We start from the raw sequence: 15,509 nt of genomic DNA, 5'->3' as shown, positions 1-15,509 counted from the left end.
GTGTGTGTGTGTGTGTGTGTGTGTGTGTGTGTTATCAAATTACCACGCAAATCTGATAGTAAATCTTGAATCAGGCAGTATTTACCATATTTACTGTAGCTGTGCTCACACAGTTTTCCTGTGCAATGAAGGATTATTGTCCCTTATTATTATCATTATGAGGTGTGTTCACTTTCAGTTTGACCACCAAACAAAGTGGTTTAGATCATCTGGATAAACTGTAGCTTTTCCCCACCTGCCTGATCGTCTGACAGCTCGTGTTTCTTGAACCATCTGACTTCTTTTCAGTGACGTTTAGTGATTAAAAGCTGCTGCACACAGCAGTAGAGCCGACTGTATGCTAAGTTGGAAACTAAAAAATGTTTATGTATTTAAAAATACCAGAGGACCTAGTATTGATCCTTGTGGGACACCTTTTTCTACTTGATTTGAAACCATTGACGGCTGTTGTCCCACAATGCAGTGTGTCTTGGAGGTAAAGCAGCGGCTCACTGCTGGAAATACTTGGTGCAGTGGCTTCAGTTACATCTCAGAAAATACAAGTTCATGAGGAAGGAAAGTACATTCATTTCTCGTATACTAAGAGCCAAATCGAGCCCTGTCAACATTAGTATTTTGTGTATATTTTATAGTATTACATCATATCACATTATTAGTTATTCAAAGAACCAAACATCTACACCCCAGTGGTACACTTATATACACTTTCATTGTATATTCAATGTAATTTACAGAAAAAGTTTGTGTTTTTGGGGGGTCTGACTGTGTGAGAGAAGCCCGGCGTTACCATGGGAACTGGCTGTTGGACAGGTGCTGTGATTGGTCAGTTAAGCCTTTGTTCATGGGTATGGACAGCAAAGACTCCTGGGAAAGTGTTCAGAGCTTTGGGTCTGTGTTAAAATGTTTAACCTGCTTTTATTTTGAAAGAACGGTTGGATCTGAATACAAACATGAGACAAAATATGATACTTAGTGCTTTATTAATGCTGCTAACTTTACCTTGTTTATTACTGCAAGGACTACAAAAACTGCTGTTAATGTTGAAAACAGTGGAGGTGGTGGCAGTAACCGCTCACTGCCTGAAAGTACCTTTATGGTGCTGCTAAGAGCCATAGCTGAGCGCATGTCCTCTGTTTCTTCTGGGAATTTGAAGTTTTTAGCAACAATTACAAATTGACACATAATGGGAATTTTGTTTATTTAGTAAACTAAATAAACAAAATACAAAAAAGCCAGAAAAATAAAAAATGCGACTGATGATTATTGTTGTAACTCATTATTTCTTTGATTAACTGATTTGATCTTTTAGTCTATAAGATTTCTGAAAATAGCGACAAATGCCCTCCACAGTTTGTCAGAGTCCAAGGTGACATCTTTAAATGTCTTGTTTTGTCTGACCAACGCTCCAAAACCCAAAGAGATTCAGGTTACTGGGATATAAGAGAAAGTCCGAAAATCTGAGACACTGGAGACTAACAACTAACAGCTGTTTGCCATGTTTGCTTGATAAATGACGACTAACGTTTCAAAAAGGCACTTTGAGCTGTAAAAATGTTTGATCTTAGGTTTCTTTTTGGTGTCTCGGTTGTGGCCCTGCTACTGGTACTAATACTACAACTACACCTGCTACTCTCTCAGTACTGCTACATTCTTCTGTAGTGTCTTCTTTTATTTTACTGCTGTTATTCCCTTTTTACTGTCTTCTCATCCTATCGTTTTATATTGCCTTCTGGTTTTAACGTGTTTCATTTTACTGTATGTAGAAATATATTTTATACATGTGACACTGGCTTTTATTTGACCGTTAAAGGTCCTTATAAAAACGGCCAGTCTGATCATTTAAATATTATTAATCAAGCCGGACCTTTTCAAACATTAATCCGTGTGCAGATGTTCCGGTTTTCACACATAATGTTGGTGTTTTTGCAGCAGGAGGAAGTGAACTTCTCTGCTCATAAATGTGTAAATATTCACAGCTGAGCGACACGAGCTCTGACCTGCTGTTCACTGCGTCTCCTCGTCTCCTCTGATGCTACAAATCTGCCGTCAAGAAATGAGTTTAACATGTAACCCGCCTACCCTTTCTTCTTCTCCCGTCTCTCCCCCTCTTCCTCTCCTCAGTCACTTAGTCGCCTAATAACGGAGCGCTCCGATCAGCAGGACGCCACCCAACCGTTTGATCACTTTCACACTGAGGAGAGAGAGAAAAAACCAAACAGAGAGAGCGATAAATACTTGATTAAATATATAAAGAATCTCCCTCCTCTCCTCTCACCTCTGAATTATCTTCCTCTCCTTCTTTTCTGATTTATAAAAAACATCAGACAGCAGGAGAAAACGACGGCCGCGGCCTCCTCACAGTGAAAAAAGAGAGAGAGAGAAAAATCAATACAAATTACGATGGAGAAAGTGGCACTGATGCCTGGAATTGCAGCATATGTTTACACTAAATCAGGCAATCTGTCTTCATATGGGTGGTGTAATGCGTGGTGGTGGTGGGGGGTGGGGTGTCAGGGTTCGTGCTGCCAGCCGCCGCTCTCCAATTACTCGGGCTCTTTGCAGGGAGGCAGCCGGTATCGATTGGCTGGGAGGAGCGCGGGGCCCTGCAGGCAGCCAATGGGGCGCTGGGGTCAAAGTGCAGCGAGATTTTAATAAAGGAAGTAATGGGCTTAATTTCTGGGAGGAGGGGGGGCGCCTGTCCAGAGGTTCATTAAAAGCCTCTGTCTTTGTTTCTTTCTCCATCTGAGCTTCTTCTCTTCCTCTGATGACGAACAGAGGGAGACATCGCCCCTCCCTCCGTATGTCCGAGGGGAGATGCATTTTTTATTCAGAAGGTTGTCTGTTCGAATCCCAGCAGGATGCAGAACGTCATTTTAGAGACTGCTGAAGTTTCCACACCATATGTATTTCATGTTTCATGGTGAGGTCGAGTCGGTGGATGTGTCTAGTCACACAGTAAATAATGCTCTTTCCCTTTCCCCTCCCTGATTCATCCTCGTCGTGTTTTCTAATGTTAAACCTTTTGATGAGAACTTTAAGGTAGAAATAAAGTTGCTGCGGCGGCTAACTGAGGTTGTGCTGAGTTTGGCCCTAAACGCAATTTGCCTTCACAGTCTGTACAACAAACGTCCTCCTGAGGTTTTTAGTAGAGAAACAGAAGAGGGATCGGACAGATGTGCAGACAGCTGGAACCAGAAGGACAATCACAATATGGAGAGACAGAATACAAGTACAAACATATGATATCACATAAATACTAATGATTATAGTAAATTATTAATCCTCTCAGCTTCCCTCGTGAGGATGAATCAGCCCCTCCTGCTCCGAGGCCTCGAGGTCACAGATCAGGAACGTTTCCTCCTCTGATGCAGATGAAGAGTTAAACATCACAGATCTCTCTCTCTCTCTCTCTCTGAGTGTAAATGGGTTTTTTATTCAATTGCAGCATTTCCCATAGTGCCTTTCACTTGTTTTATAAGTTGGGATGTATGTGCGCGGCGTTGAGAGGCAATCCGGTTTGGGACTCGCAACTGATTGCTGCTCATGTCGTCCCGACGCATTATCTCCATTCATCCTCTGCTGCTCTGCATCCCCCCAAAAAGTCTCTTTGGGATCCAACAATGAATCCCTCTTTCATTCACGGCGGGCGGAGGTAATAGATTCAGGGCGCGCTGCTCTCTGCTTCCTCTCAGGGAGGCGGGGAGGCAAGAAATCCAACATGGCAGCCCCTGCGGCGAGGGCCACGTCCCTCAGCTCTCTGTCACCCTTCAGATATCATCCCCACCCCAGTCGCAGCCTGAAAGCCCTTTTTCTCCTCTGCCGCCACTTGAAACGGGCTCCGACAAATTTGATTTAGCAGCTCGCGGTCGCCCATTCCTGGGGAAAGAAAACAAATATTGTTATAATGGTAATAACATCTATTTGGAGCGCTGGCGACAAACGGCGGCGGGGCCCTTTGAAGGAGACCCCTCTGTGCTGCCTATAGCTGCCTTATTCTTATTCATGAAAGCCGCGGTTATGCATATTAGCGCAAACTAGCTATTCTACTCACCGGCATTTGGTGTGTCAATCATCCTTACAGAATACAAGAGCCAACGGTGACAAAAGCGGAGTGGGCAAGATCGGCTGACAAATTGTCCCCAAAGTCAAATTTGACAGCCTTTTATGATTAATGGGCTTGATTATGGAGAAGTATCTCCCCGAACTCATTTCCGGGTGTTTCTCCAGCTCTGCTCACTTCTCATGGAGAGGAGGAGGTGGAGGAGGAGGAGGAGGAGGAGGAAGGCAGATTGTTTGCGGAGGTGAATGAGTGGAGGAGAAAAGAAAAGGGAGGGAAGGTTGGATTGAATTAGTGGTGGAGGAGCGGTGAAAAGGCAGAGCGAGGAGGACAGATGGAGTGTGAGGTCTCACACTTAATAAACAGCAGGAAGATAAGAGAGAGAGAGATCAACTGACACTGCTCTCTCTCTCTCTCTCTCTCTCTCTCTGTTAGTGTTCGCTGTTAATAACCTACAGACTGAAACTGAACATCACTGAGAGCTCAGCTGCCGTTTAGACCTCAACACTTCCTGGTACCGACTGAAATGTGTCGAAGAAGAAGTACTGAAAGATTCAGATTCATCATCTTGTTACTCGTTCTTGTCCTTAAAACCTAATTTTCTTAAAACGAACGCAGTGAGAATATTTCAACTTGTCTCTAGAAGAGACGAAACTCCTGCACACTTTCTAACTTTCTGCAGGTTTTATTTATTTACTTATTGTCCTTCATCAGGACATATTATCCGATCAAAGGGACCACAAACATGAGGTCAACTGCTGAATGAAACGCACACAAAGCCAAAGATGAAGAAGCGTGTATCAAACATCACACTGTTAAAATATTAGAAGACAAAAGGTAAATGAGGGTAGTAGTACTGTAGTAGTGCTTCAGCCACATCCATATAACAACCCAGACTGTCGGAAAGTCAGAGTTATAGAATAGTTCCTGATTGAACTTGAATTGAAAAAGCTTCAGATTTTATTCTATTTAGACAAAGTTCTTGCACAGCTGCTTGTGATTAGACGACTTCTTTTGTTCAACGAAAGGATTTTCTATAAACATGTTTATATGTCTTAAGGTTCTCAAGTAAAGTATCAAAAAAAGTATTGTTTTGGTACCAAAACTCGTGCCGGTACTGTAGTGCATGTCCTCGGAGGATCAAGGATTAAATTAACTGCAGTTAACCTCCACAAACATTGTTCAGAAACGCTTTGAAGTTTCTTGGGAAGATCCTAAAGTTTCACAAAGTTCCAAGACTTGATGGAAAAGTTCTACTATAAAAAAACAAGCTGGATTTGAATGTTTCACTCAACCAACCACCCAGAGAAGGACACTGGAAACTGTTATCGTTTTCCTTCTTTATTAAAGATGTTTGAAGCTATGCAAGTCTTCATTGTTGTCTAAAATATGTTTTCTTTTTCTAACTTGAAAGAAATTTAGGGTGAAAATCTGCGTTGAAGCGATCATTAATTCCCTCAGGGTGCCCTTGGTTTTAAAATCTTTCCAAATTTCAGAGATTTCTGTGAATTAGCTCACTGTGAGGATCCCTAGAAAGCAGTAACCAAGTCTTTGTAGGATTTTATTTCATTTCTTTTTATTTTAACGTTTTTCTTCTTTTCCTGTTTTTTTTTTTTGGTATTTTGGTTTTATGTATTTTGAATATTATTCAAAATAGATACAATAGTTGTAACTTCCCTACGTTTCTTCAAGGTGTGATGACTGATTGTTGGTCATTGGTTTTGTTAATGGAGAAAAAAAGTAGAAAGCAAAAAGATCAGCGTGCCCTTGAGCAAGGCCATCACCCCCTGCCTGCAGCAGTGGAGCTGCTCCCTGGTCACTGTTGGATGAACTCCTGTAGAAATCAACTGAACTTCATGAAAAAGCTCTCAGGAGTTTATAACTCTGACGTCAGTGTGTCGGTGGAACTCGTCTCTGTCGTCCTAACCGCCGCTCTCTCTGTTCTTCCTGCAGCCTTGAACGAGCCGACCATCGACTACGGCTTCCAGAGGTTACAGAAGGTCATCCCTCGCCACCCCGGGGACCCCGAGAGGTTACCTAAGGTCAGTGGAGACCAGTCATTAAGTCACTGCTGCATGCTCAGGTCAGAGGTCAGAGTTCAGAGGTCACATTCAAGACCAGGAAGGGATCTTTGTTTTGTGTGGCAGGTACATCCCAGAATGCACCTGTCAGTCTGAGCTGCTGTTAATCTGCCTGCCTGAGTGTTTAATCAGGTTTTACAGCCACATTAAAGGCTGAATTAAAGCTGAAGTGGCTGTTTGTCCCTCTGTGGATGCCGTAGACCACCTGCACATGGGTTTAAGGTCTCTTGTATTATTTAATGCAGCACAGGACCGAGTTGCCTGATTGGATTTGTTGGTTCTGCTCGGTACACTCTTGGCACTGCCCGCAACTCCTCGCTGCCAGCGGGCTGATTGTTCCTGATCCTCCAAACAGGAAACAGCTGTTTATGGGAGCAAATCCTGCCGCTGCTGCTGCTGCTCTCGCTGCGTTTTGTTTCCCCTCAACTGGCGAGGAGGAAGGTTTGGAAGGCGGCAAGTCGCTGGCGGAGACGCAGCGAGGGAAGCCATGATGTTAGATGAATGAAAGTGATGAACCTGATGACAGTGGAGAGTCGGGATGGTGCAGGTGATGATTGATTGTCAGTGTTTGACTTGCTGGACAGACTCGTGAAAACTTCTTCACTTATCCCAGTAAATGTTTGTGGAATTTAGAGACCAATATACCTTATTCAGATAATGATGTCATCCATCCTCCAGGTGAAGGAGGTTTAAAATTATCTGGAAAATCTGGCATTTCACTTTTCATCTTTCTTTTTTTAACAATTTTACCACATTGATCAATAAATGAGCTCTAAAGTTTCCCCAAACTTAACAATAAGTCACACCATCGCGATATGATTCTACTGTAAGTCGATAAAACATCATGTTGAACTAGAAAAGGCTGAATCTTCTGAAGAAAATGTATTCTTCAGCATTTAGTTGATGTACTAGTAGAAGTTGAAGTGGCTGTGGAAATACAGTTACTGGTAGAAGTTGAAATTAAATTTTAAGTGAAACCACTGAAGTGTGATAAATTGAGCTGGAAGTTTCAGTTGAAGTGGAGGTGCTGAATGAAATTGAAGCCAGTTCAAGTGTAGAAACTGAAAGAAGATATCAGATGAAGTGTCAGATGAAGTGTAAGCACTGAAAGCAGTTGGAGTAAATTGTCTATGAACAGTGGAAGTTGTGGGAAATAGAAGAGCTGAAGGCCTGAAATGTTTTTTGAAGTGTCAGTTGCAGTGTAAGCATTGAAAGAGGTTGAGGTGTCATTTGAAGTGTTATCACTGCAAACAGATTAACTCAGTAAAAAAAAAAAAAAAAGAGATGAAAGCAGTGGAACTGCCAGTTGTAGTGTAAGTGGTAAAAGTAGTTCAATGAATTTCCTGTCTCCCATGGAAGCAGTTAAAAAGTGCAGCCTGGTCAGTTTGTTTGATATCTCAGTAAACTGAATATCTTTGGGTTTTGAACTGTTGGTTGAACAAAACTAGATATCAGTCTTATTTAGACCTAACAACGAATTGATTAATTGGCAGAATAATTGATAGTAAAAATAATCTTTAGTTGTAGCCCTACATTAACTTCAGTAACATAAGTGTACACTTAATCTGAAGCAGATTTAAAGTCTCTGCAGGTAGATTTATTTTGTCTGTAGTGAAATGAAAGGAAACCTGGAAGAAAGGAAAACACATTTAAAAATCCATTAAACAACGGCAGGCTTTGGAAAACAGTCAACAGTGAAGAAAAGTGTCTGCGATTTGTAGTTAATGGTGTAAAAAACACAGGAAGCTCCTTTTAAGATTTGTGTAGAAAAACATCAGTAGTGAAATCTGGATCCTGGTTTCAATATTTACCCACAGAAAGACATTTGTATGCCCACACACACACACACACACACACCTGCCCTGGTTAGTATGAAGAGATTATTTTGGCTGCTGCCGGCTGCGAGGCTAACTGAGGCAGATTCTTTGAGGCAGCGAGTGGCGGCGGCGGGCGGCGAGCGTCAGATGGGCTCTGACACTCGAAAGCAGCTGCCAAATTGAAACCATTTATCAAAATCTGACATCGGAGATCCATTCACCAAAAAAGCAGTTTATTTGTAAATTGATACTAATAGTGAGCATACATTGTCTGGCCCCTTTGATGGCCTGATTTGCAGCCAGAGTGGAACGTCAAACACCCTCCACCCTCCTCTCTGCCTCCGCTCTGCCGTTTAAATATTTATTTATTCAAAAGAAAACTCAATAAGACCAAAGATTTTTTTCCTCTCAGACGTTTTGGACAAGAGAGAAAATCACAGCGAGAGGAAAAGCGATGCACTGAGCTGTTGGCTCGCAGCCGGCGAGGCGACAGGACGGCGTGTTAGCGGCGGAGATCATGTGACCAAGCAGCGACGGGTTAACTCGGCTTGTCACTTCTCTTTTGTTTTCACCTGCCGGCGCTCGGCAGAGGACAGGAGGAGGGATGGACAGAGACGTTTGGACGGCGAGCTTTTAGCTTTTGGACAGGCGGCGCGACACAGAACAGATTGATTCGTTGTAGGGCGTCAGGTGGAGGTTTGTGGGTGCAGTGCAGAGGCAGAGTGTGTGTGATTGTTCACCGCTCAACAAAAATGGTGAATATGGAAACCAGGAGAAAAACCACAAAGCTGATTTTATCTGAAAGATGGGAAACTGCTCTGGGTTAGCCTAGCTTAGCACAAAGACTGGAAGCAGGGGGAAACTGCTAGCCTAGCTCCATCACAGGAGAATAAAATCCACCTCCAAAGTCTGTCTGATTTACATGCTGGATCTTGTTAGCTAACAACCTAGACACCAGTCTGTCTGCTGGGTTTGTTGACTGGAGCCAGGGGTCAAGGAAAAGGAGACAAAATTAGCTGAAAACTAATCCACAATAATCACCAAAGAAGGACCTCGTTAGATCATGGTGGGTCAGGCATGACAGCAGTGCTGACGTCAACAACAGCGACTAACTAACATTAGCTAGAATTAGATTTGTACTAATTTAGCACTAATTTATCATTATGGTCCAATTGTACCGCAGTTGTTCAGAGATGTGATAATGGCTCACCGTTTGCTACAGAATGCATGTTTAGTGTCCTAATTCTAACTGTAAAAATCATTATACACTATAAAGTGTCCTGGTTATGACTGAAATTACATTTATGCCACAATACACTCAGTGCTGGAACTAAATTAATGCTAAATGTCCAAATTCTTAGTTTACTGCTCACATTAGAATTAACTGCTGAGTGTTTATTATGTAGGAATGAGGGAGAGATTTGGACGCAGCACAGGACATGTTTAGCCTAGCTTAGCACAAAGACTGGAAGCAGGGGGAAACTGCTAGCGTAGTCCCATCAAATAAAACCTTCCAACAACTCCAAGTCGGTCTGATTTACTGAACATGTTGTGTCAGCCAGCAAGCTAGTAACCGATCCATTCACATTTCTGCGCAGTAAACATCCTGCGAATCAGACAGAAGTGTGGATGTTAAAGCGATAGTGGGCAGCGGCGGTGAGGGCTGCGGGTCGTCTCTGGCTGCACGTGTCCTCTCTGAGTCTGCCGGACGGACGCTGAGGTGTCTGCTTGCAGCCGAGCCAGACTGGAAATGAAATTAGAGGGCTGAACCCGATCCAGGAGAAACCCCAGAGGTCATCAGTGACCAGTTGGCCTCACAGCCTGTCGAACTGCCTGTCTGTCTGTCCGAACTACAGACAGACAGGCAGGCAGACGGACATAAAACTGTGCTCCCTTAAATATCTGAAAATAATGCCTCAAGTTTCCCTTACTTTGTAAGATAAGAAAAAACTCGAATCATTAATCTAGGAGCAGGCTGAGGGGCAGAAGCAACATTTAGAGCTTCACTTTGCTTGTTTTGATTTAGATTTAAAGTTAGTGATTTCATGAAAAGGTTAAATGGCTTTAAAGATATAATTAAAGGCTTCGGTTCAGTAAATATAAAGCTCTAAGGCCAAGATGGAGACTATCTGATGGCCTCACTTCTACCTGAACTCTGAAATATGTTGATTTTTGTAAAATAAGGGACGTCCTGTGGTGAAAAACAAACCCACCTTTAAACCCAAACTAAGGTTTAACAGGCGAAACTCTGATCCTGAAATTAGCCGCAGAAAAATGAAACTTCCGTCCTTTTTTTCCGTCTCTTTCCTGGTGATTTGTGGATCATGAGGTGGAGATTAAACGAGTTTGGCGTGTTGCGTGCGCACCTTTAGCTCTGATCATTGACCCCCATCCCGACTCGCGGGGGCGTCCGTCCGTTCAGGGATTATTAATTCCAACCCACTTCATGAATGAGGAGATTTGCTGCTCTCTCTGAGAATAATGAGCAATATTCAATTCATGAGCTGAATCTGAATCCATTTCCTCTGAATGGAATTAACCCTACACCATGTCCCACATCATTAGAATACCTCTCCGCCTGATAATCGCTAATCTGGAGATCCGGCGCGATGCGGCTCTCCTGCTCCTCCACAGCGCGCAGGTCCATCCATATTTTATAGAGATCAGCGGGGCGGCGGCTGTATCTGCAGCTCTGCTCGGGGTGATTTATCATTGTTAAGGCCGCTGTCTGATGGCTTCTCCTCCAGGGTCACACTGATCCCTGTTCGCCCAGCACCTCCTCAACCATGGAGCCGGCCCCCCGTAATTAAGCCCCTAGAAACCAATGGAAGAAGATAGAAAAAAAATAAAGAGGGAGGAGGGAGAAAAGCAGGAATATGTCAAGAGATGGGCGGAAGGAGGGCAAGGTCACGAGGGTGCAGCCTCCGAGAGTGCGATAGTGAGAAGAGCCCGATTTAACCTGCAAAAATCTCATTATTAACAGGTCGTTTTGTACATTTCAGAGACGGAAAGTCATTTTTTAAAAGTGACGGTGTTTATTTAAAACCCCCGACTAAAAGCCACCAACTCTACAATTTACAGTGAGTATTTAAAGAAACTCCATTTTACTTGTTTATTAATTCAACAGTTCAATTATATTTTCTGTAGATTTTATCTCCATACATTACACAAGAAAGGGACAGGGAAGGGAGGAGGGGGGAGGGAGGACAGGAGGGAGGGAGGGAGAGAGAGAGAGGAGGAGGGAGGGAGGAGGGGAGGAGGAGGAGGACAGGAGGAGGGAGGAGGAGGAGGAGGAGGGGAGGAGGGAGGAGGAGGGAGAGGAGAGGAGGAGGAGGGAGGGGAGGAGAGGGAGAGGAGGGAGAGAGGAGGGGAGGAGGAGGAGGGAGGAGGGGAGGAGGAGGAGGGGAGGAGGGAGGAGGGAGGAGGGAGGGAGGAGGAGAGGAGGAGGAGGAGGAGGGAGGGAGGGAGGAGGGGAGGGAGGGAGGAGGAGGAGGAGAGGAGGGAGGAGAGGAGGAGGAGGAGGGAGAGGGAGGAGGAGGAGGAGGAGGGAGGGAGGAGAGGAGGAGGAGGAGGGAGAGGAGAGGAGAGGAGGAGGGAGGGAGGGAGGAGGAGGAGAGGGAGGAGGAGAGGAGGGAGGGAGGAGGAGGAGGAGGAGGAGGGAGAGGGAGGAGGAGGAGGAGAGAGAGAGGGGAGGAGAGGAGGAGGAGGGGAGGGAGGGAGAGGAGAGGAGGGGGAGGGAGGAGGAGGAGGAGGGAGGGAGGAGAGGGAGGAGGAGGAGGAGGAGGAGGAGGGAGGAGGAGAGGAGGAGGAGGGAGGAGGGAGGGAGGAGGAGGGAGGAGGAGGAGGGAGGGAGGAGGGAGGGAGGAGGGAGGGGAGGAGGGAGGAGGGAGGAGGAGGAGGAGGAGGGAGGAGGGGAGGAGGAGGGAGGGGAGGGAGGGGGAGGGGAGGGGAGGAGGAGGGAGGAGAGGAGGAGGGAGGGAACATGTTAAGATATGTAGTCTGTAGAAGATAATGTGTGTAATCGTGGTTGAACTGTTTTGTTCTCTGTAGAAAACATAACGCTGGTTTGAGTCCGGCTCTGACTGACGCGTCCTTTGTAACGAGTCCTGACGGCCGAACGCGATGCTGTGTGTGTGTGTGTGTGTGTGTGTGTGTGTGTGTGTGTGTGTGTGTGTGTGTGTGTGTGTGTGTGCGCACATTTAACTGTCAGGAAGCGGCTCTGATTGTATTTCAGTTCAACTTGTTGGAAGCTAAAATAAATCAGTCTGTCGTGGTTTACTGAGCGTGAGGAGGACGGTCGTGGTTTACTGTGTGTGCGCTGAGTGATTTACCACGACGAGAGGAAGAGGAGGATGAGGTTCTGTCACTGAGAGAGAGGTGGAGGAGTGATTTTTACACAACTGGTGAAACCGTTATGTATATTTAACAAACGCACACAGATGAACACTCTCTCTCTCTCTGGCTCAGATCAGTTTTTCTCGATCTGAAGGGGTTTCACCATCAGCAGTGAGTCCAGGATGAAGTGGACTCCTCCTCCCCTCCTCCTCCTCCTCCTCCTCCTCCTCCTCGGTGCTGAGTTGATTAGACCCACTGAGGATGAACCAGAGAGAGAGTCTTGTTTCCCTCCACCTGTACGCTGCCTGTGTAGGTGTGTGTGTGTGTGTGTGTGTGCGTGTCAGACCTCGGCATGTAACACTTCTTTTATTTTTAGTTTTGTGCTGGTGGCTCCGACTGTTTGTTATCCTCAGATATTTTTTATTTAAAAAAAAACAGAAACAAACACCGCTTCAGACAGTCAGCTGGCAGTAAACATGCTAGCAGATTAGCTTGTTGGTGCTACTGCGAGCTCAGCTACCTGCAGTGGTCACGTGACCTGCGCCTGAACGAGTCTCGAGAGTCAGACGTTTTAATATCTTTGCAGTTGGCGTGCTGGTTCTTAAAGCTGTTGCAACAGACTTGAGATGCAGATCAGACCAGCGGCGAGTCTCCGCTAACGAGTGTTAACGAGTGTGTGAGTCACAGCTGATGGATCTTCTTCCTCCATCGTCGTCCACAAACTATTAAAACACATCAGCGAGCCGCTATGCTGCTCTGGGTGACATGTTCCTTCATCACCATGAACACACACACTGTAGTTTATTCTGACTCACACACACACACCGTCCTGCTGCCCCAAACACTCACTACAGCACCACATGTGGATTCATCCGCCGCTGGAAGTAGTCCCCAACAGACGCACTGTTTCCTCCTGTTGGTCTGATAGAAACTGCAGCGAGCAGCTGTTTGCAGTACTGAGAGACGCACCGACATGTTGTTGGTTTGAGTCCAAACATGAGATTTATTGGTGATAAGAAAATAATAAAAGCACCCCATCATAGGGAAAACAAAACTGACCAATCAGCTGAGGGCTTCTGTCGTCACACGTGACCTTTTTACTGTTAGCTGCCTCTAATGCTCGAGATTTATGAATTACAATTAATCCTAATGTTGTAAGTCCTTAAATAATCTTAAAATTAATGATTAAGCCAAGACCCAGATGGTGTTCAGACATGATGAATTTATTTGCTTTGGAAACATTTAGAGACGTTTGTATTAAATGATTGTTAATCTAACAGAGAGAGAAATATTCAAGTTGTTGGATTCAAACCAATTTAAATTAATTATCCAAACTAGCAGGAATGTGTTTTAATTTCCTGTGAACATTCTCACAGGAAGTTATCACATTCTTCTTCTCTCCATATTTCAATTTTCATCTGGTTTACGACCCAACTTGAACTGCGGGGACGCGGATCCGTCAGATCGTCAGATTGCAGGAAAACTCTCATATCTGCTTGTTCTTAGTTTGTAGTGAGATGTTGCTCAAACTTAAAGGGCCACTCCACCTTTTTCTTTTACACACAAAGACCTGTCTCTGATGATGTCACAGCGATGTCGTCAAGGTTACCTCAGCTCCGAGACGTCTGCGTGACGGACCGGAGGTGTGGCGTTTGAAAGACGTGAGCATTCAGGATGCCCTGCCCTGTTGCATTATGGGAAACGTAGGATCCGGCCGTCAGCGGTGACGTGGGACTGGAGTCTCCGAACTTCAAACACAGCTTAGAGCCGTAGATCTTTAACGTGGACATTTTGAAGGGACAATCCTGCACTAGTGAGGCGAAGTCTTAAAACAAGCTACAGTGTGCACAGGTGCGTTCAGGTAAAAACGTCCTCCATGTCTGGAGTTTAGTGAAGATCGTAAGAGACTTGTTGTGTCTCAGGAAGCTGGAGCTGTTGGGAGAGGAGGCCACGACGTCTTAGAAGTCCATGTGGGCTGAGCGCAGGTGAGCAGGTGGTGCTCCTTCAGCCAATCACTAACCAGATGTACTGAACGCCAACCCATCATTGGCAAGAATCAGCAGCCTCCATCTCTGAGATGTTTTATAAGTCCAGTTATCTGCTCTGGGACCCCCCCCCCCCCTCCATCCTTCACCCCCCCTCCTCCTCTCCGAATCCATCCATCTCCTCACAGCAGAAGGGAAACACCCAGAGACCCTTTTCTCCACATCTCCCATCCCTCTCTCCTCCATCTTCTTCTCCCATACCCCCCCCCCCCAGAGGTGTGGGTCAGTGATAAGAGATGATGATGATAACCGGGAGCCAGTGCATTACCGTATCGATCGGGGCAGGCCTTTCAGCGCCGTTAAAGCGCCCAGCGCTCTGATTGCCGGCACTCGCGCTGACAGGAATCCAATGGCGCTGTCTCTCTGTGTGTGTGTGTGTGTGAAGGGTGTGGCTGAGCAGCTGATGTGTGTGTGTGTGTGTGTGTGATGGTGTGAATGGGGATGTATGGCGGAGCAGCGTGGAGGCAATTAGACGCTCTGACAGATAACAACACGTCCAGCAGCAGCAGCAGAGGCCTGAAACTGACTCTGATGCATAAAAAGCCCAAATCAGCATCACTTTGTTCGGCCAGCGTCTGCAGGAAGCGGACGAACTTGCTCCGTTTGTGTGATTTTACACGTTTAATCCATCAGCTACAAAACTGGCTGATTATGTTCTAAATGATCCTTCAGTTTGTAGGTTTTCTGCCCTCCAGGTTTCAGGGTATGTTCTGAAAATCAATGACTGTCTCAGACTGGATCATCAGCAACAGCAGAGTATCGTGTTGCTGAGCTTTTTGTTTTTTCACAAAATGAAACACGGATGTTGTGACTATAAAAAGGACTATATTTATATTGTTGTGACTTTTCACAGCTCACAGCTTTGTTTCTGTGAACTGCTGTGCACTTCTACCTCTCCAGGCCTCTGACTGACTGAGGGGGGGGGGCGGCATAACAAGGATTATTGTCATTATTATTTTCCATTTTCTCTGCTAATAAATTATTCACTTGGTCCATAAAATGTGAGAAAATAGTGACAGTGACCCGTCTCAAAGAGTCTCAGAAGTCTCGTTTTGTCCGACGGAAAGAACCCAAAGATTCAGTTTACTGAGATAGAAAACCGAAGGCTAGTGAAGCTGACGCCAGAGAACATTGAATCAATTAAACCACGAATCGATTGTCAAAATATTGCCCA

General features: G+C 45.2%; 1 protein-coding gene across 5 annotated transcripts in view; it reads left to right on the top strand.

The window, feature by feature from the left end:
* The window catches only part of LOC122880710 (transcription factor COE3-like), a 164,464-nt gene that overhangs the window by 123,707 nt on the left and 25,248 nt on the right, over positions 1 to 15,509 (top strand). For all 5 annotated transcript variants that reach the window (XM_044206093.1, XM_044206092.1, XM_044206097.1 and 2 more), the window contains exon 11: positions 6,011 to 6,099. In XM_044206093.1, coding sequence (XP_044062028.1) covers positions 6,011 to 6,099 — 89 coding nt within the window. The remainder of the gene's footprint in view (positions 1 to 6,010; positions 6,100 to 15,509) is intronic.

This window comes from Siniperca chuatsi, linkage group LG8 (assembly GCF_020085105.1).
Source record: "Siniperca chuatsi isolate FFG_IHB_CAS linkage group LG8, ASM2008510v1, whole genome shotgun sequence".
Lineage (NCBI taxonomy): Eukaryota > Metazoa > Chordata > Actinopteri > Centrarchiformes > Sinipercidae > Siniperca > Siniperca chuatsi.
The sequence above is the reverse complement of the archived record's forward strand: the minus strand, read 5'-3'. Positions and strand labels throughout refer to the sequence as shown.